At 55.5% G+C, this 3,891-nt stretch overlaps 2 protein-coding genes across 4 annotated transcripts; one reads left to right on the top strand and one right to left on the bottom strand.

Annotated features, from left to right (window-relative positions):
• The first annotated feature begins 561 nt into the window (after positions 1–561).
• Positions 562–3,888, top strand: H310_12210 (hypothetical protein). Of its 3 annotated transcripts, XM_008879196.1 has the most exons (10): positions 562–903; positions 970–1,015; positions 1,080–1,264; positions 1,311–1,379; positions 1,439–1,533; positions 1,596–1,767; positions 1,839–2,109; positions 2,168–2,785; positions 2,840–3,021; positions 3,076–3,888. In XM_008879196.1, exons 1-10 carry the CDS (start codon positions 592–594, stop codon positions 3,166–3,168), a joined length of 2,043 nt encoding a protein of 680 aa, XP_008877418.1. In that variant the 5' UTR covers positions 562–591; the 3' UTR covers positions 3,169–3,888. The 3 variants fall into 3 exon arrangements, with proteins under 3 accessions (XP_008877418.1, XP_008877419.1, XP_008877420.1); XM_008879197.1 differs by having other exon boundaries at positions 2,840–3,888; XM_008879198.1 differs by having other exon boundaries at positions 2,168–3,021.
• H310_12211 (hypothetical protein) lies at positions 2,794–3,865 on the bottom strand. Its single transcript, XM_008879199.1, has one exon. The coding sequence runs from the start codon at positions 3,841–3,843 to the stop codon at positions 3,439–3,441; it is 405 nt and encodes a 134-aa protein (XP_008877421.1). The 5' UTR covers positions 3,844–3,865; the 3' UTR covers positions 2,794–3,438.
• Positions 3,889–3,891: the final 3 nt, after the last annotated feature.

Genomic DNA, 3,891 nt, shown 5'->3' with positions numbered 1-3,891 from the left:
TTCCATGAGAACATCTGAAAGAGTAGATTTTTATGGATCGTCGCTCGAATCCGCTGCGCGAAACTCGGCCCATTGCTGAAACTCGACTAGCATGATGCGAAGCCAACTGCAGCGTCCAGATAATTCGATGTGTGAGCATTTGCACGGCCGGCACGGCGGTCAGTTACCTCCACAAGATGACATGTCAGCTACTTCAGCTAGCATGGTAGGGCGTGAGCTAGCCGAGGCAGCGACCACTGCGTGCAGGATAGCCACGCGATCGGGGATAAAAGAGCGCCATCAGGTCAGCTGCTGGTTTGTAGTAGATGAAGCAAGCCGTATGGTACAAATGGCTTTGCCACAAGTACCACATCGGTGGAGTGGGAATTGGAAGGTTCAATTATGATTGAACCATATTGTCGACTGCATTCCGAATCGAGCGTTCACGCCTCCGTGCACTTTGCCAATCGATTTGATACCACGGACGCAGCCAGCTACGGTGGCCAAAAGGCGGCTCCCTCTTAGCGAGCCCCTCTCGACCCGTCCTGACCGAGTAACGTTAGCTTAATATAGTTTGTACAAGGCCAACGTGGGCGGTTGGGTTGACCGACCATGTCGACGGAGACGTACAGCGCAAGCGCACGGTCCCTGATCAGCGGGCCGTCGAAGAGAGGAATTGGATCGACCTCGCCAACGCATAATGGCACCAATGCGACCAATGCGGCGAATACTTCCATTTCCACCGTTGGTGGCTTCTACGTCAGCGTGATGGAAAGCGCCAAGGCGTCGTCGTCATCGTCGCAAGGGCTCCATTCGCCGCGCCCCAAGCAACGGCATGACCGCATGAAGGCATCGTCATTGAACCCTTGTATTTCCAACGACGGATTGTTTCATCTCGACGCGATGGGGCTCGTCATGCATTCGGTAATGGCGTTCCACCCCCGCTACGTGCTACTGGAGTCGTCGTGCCTAACAAAATTCCCCCTGCAGGCGGAAATTCTCAAACATTTGGGTGTCGAACGAGGCGATGTCGATGGTACGACTTGATTCGGAACAATTCATGGCCATCGATCTCTTCACATCGTTTTCCACTCGCGCAGGAATCGTGACGTTGATGCGATCCAAGCCACAGGAAGACCGCGTCCAAGTCGTGTGCGTGCATGAGCTGCTGTACGTCCTGCGCCACGACCCCTCCGACTACACGCTGCAAACGCTCATGACGGACAACATCACCCCATTTCTGCTCAAACTCGTGCGCGAGTTTCGGTTCCACACCGTCCTTCAAGTCCGCCTCTCGCATCGAATGCGTTTGGTCTAAGCTCTACCTCTAGACCGATATCATGCACGTGATGCTGTTGCTGGCCAAACTCGCAGTGGAGCACGCCCAAGTGTTAGTGCGGGTCAGTGTAGCTTCAATCCCCCCCATGATCGTCCTTCTAACGTTCCCGTTTGAAAGCAGGAATCAGCGGGGGCGTTAATTGCAAAGACAATGGCCTTGCACCCCAATGAGGAACGACTTACGCAGTACGCCACGTCGCTGCTTCAAACCCTGAGGCACGTGGCGTTTCTCACTTATGCACAAATACCAGACCTGGGGCTCAACGGTTTTGCCGTAGAACTATGGCGGTATCGACGGGTGCGAAGCCTGGAAAGCCCTCCGCATTCGAGATTGCCTACTTTAGCAACGACTCGTCGCCGACAAGGTCGCCCGCGGCGCTGTGGGCCCCAGCCACGGGGGAGTCTAGCTGCACAAAGCACCACGCGAGCCCCCTCGAGCCATTTCAATTGGTAGGCCACGTAGACTGTTGTCGGAGCTCCTCCACGACATCTCTTTCGCACAGAGCTCACACGACAAGTAGGTCAGTGCAAAATCGCAAGCACTGGCCGAGCGAAGCCGCACCCCCGAGCTGTCGCATTCAAGACTTCGACGTGTGTTGTCAAGTCCCAAAGTGCCGACACTAACTGCCAACGGCACGACGTTGGCGTTCGTTAGCTCTGGAAGGACCGTGGACGACTTGGCACCGGCGCCACTGCTTCGCCCCGAAAGCTGTCCGACTTTCGATCAGCTGACGATTGAAGTCACCTGCGCCGATTTACCGTGCAAACCGTCGTCGAGCCAGTCGACTTTGCGTACGTGGGCTCGATCTTGCAGATTGCGTCAGTCAGAATTTACAAACGCATCATTCAGGACGGAAGAATCGTTCGTCCATCAAGCGCTTGACGCCCATGGTGTTGGCGTCCCCGACACTTGGCGCTTACCGCTCGTCCCCGCTATTTGTCGAGCCCATCGCCACAGCCAAGCGAGTCGACGCAACCCACGGAAAAATGAAGCAACTCGTCAAGCGCAGTGGCTCGACTGGCAAAAGCAGTCCCGGTAGCCGGCTGACGGCTGAGTCTTCGGCCTCATCTAGTGCGCCTGCAATGCACCCACATGAAACCAATAACGAAGTCGAAGCACGATCAACAACCAAGCCCCCCAGCCAGAAAAAATTCTCTCCCACCACACTCAGAGACCATCGGGCAGCCAAATGTTTGCAGCGCTACTTTCGTCGAATTCTCAAAGTCTCCACGCCGCAGCAGCTCGACAACGAGACATTCCCCGTTGCGACATCCGGAATGGCCAACGCTCCGCCGCAGCACCCCGACGACGACGCTTCGTTGGACGTTAAGCTCATACAGCGTGACGAAAACGAGTACTTGCTCCGGACAGTCCAAGCGTCGTTCTGTCGTGGCCTGCATCTTCACTCCCAGTACAACTACGACGCCGCGCGAGAAGCGTACGAGAGCGCCTTGGACATTCCAACGAGTAATGCGTCGAGGATTTCCAGCAAATTCCGTGTGGAACTGATAATTCGAGTAGGTGGATCGTTTGCGTCGGTCGTGGTAAACGTTGGAGCGACGTATCTCAGCCAGGGCCAGTACGACAAGGCGTTGGAAGCGTTTGAGCTGGCCAATGCGATGCACCCGCACCACCCGAAAGCCATGTACAACGCGGGGTTGGCGCACTGGCACTTGGGCCGCCCAGATGTGGCCGCGTCCCTCGTACGTCACCACCTTCTTCCTCGTTTTACCGCAGTGGCAATGACGTTTGCACAGTTTACGTCCGTCTTGGCCACCGACCCGTCGCATGCCAAAGCTATCTTTGCACTGCACCTCCTCCGTACGCAGTTTCACGTGACTGTGTCCTGATTCAACTCACGAAGTGCCTTACCACCAAGTGCCATTGACCGCTGGTGTTTGGACGAGCAATGGCTAAACAATATTCAACGGGATTGAGCATGAGTTTAGGTCATGCACATGCCGCTTCTTGCCGTGCCGCCCTGGATCTGGGCGTCACCCGGCAGGGCCACCTAATTTCGAGTGGTTTAGCCGACGAACCGGGCGGGATATGGATAGAAGTGACATAAATTACGGTCACATTCACAAATTAAGACTGTATCGATTCGAGTTGAGTCTTGATTAAGTTGATGACGCAGTTGAAGGCTGGGATAGCAAGGTAGCCATATCTGGCTTGTCGAAGAGCGTGGCAAGATCTAGTGGTGTCTGTTGCATTTTGTTGAGACTTGTGACCGCTGCGCCATGCCGTAAGAGGAGACTCACGCACTTGCCATACCCTAAGTAAGCAGCCTTGTGCAACGCCGTGTTGCCGGACGAGTCGCAGACGTTGACGTTGGCGCCATGACGTAGGAGGAGGTCCAGTGCCGCCACTTGGTTAGCTTTCACAGCCCACAGGACGAGCGCCCAGCCTGAGTCCTCGTCGATAAAGTTGACATCTGCTCCGCTTGCAATCAACTCCACGATTTGCGCTGTCGCGCCATCGCACACGGCATCGCGCAGGTCCTCGCTGGGTGTGTTGGTGCTCATTGTTTCGTTTGGGCGGTTTCTGTTCGAAACGGTCTTGTTCAAAATAAT

The sequence above is a fragment of the Aphanomyces invadans genome, assembly GCF_000520115.1.
Source record: "Aphanomyces invadans strain NJM9701 unplaced genomic scaffold supercont1.37, whole genome shotgun sequence".
Taxonomy (NCBI): Eukaryota; Oomycota; class Saprolegniomycetes; order Saprolegniales; family Verrucalvaceae; genus Aphanomyces; species Aphanomyces invadans.
The sequence above is the reverse complement of the archived record's forward strand: the minus strand, read 5'-3'. Positions and strand labels throughout refer to the sequence as shown.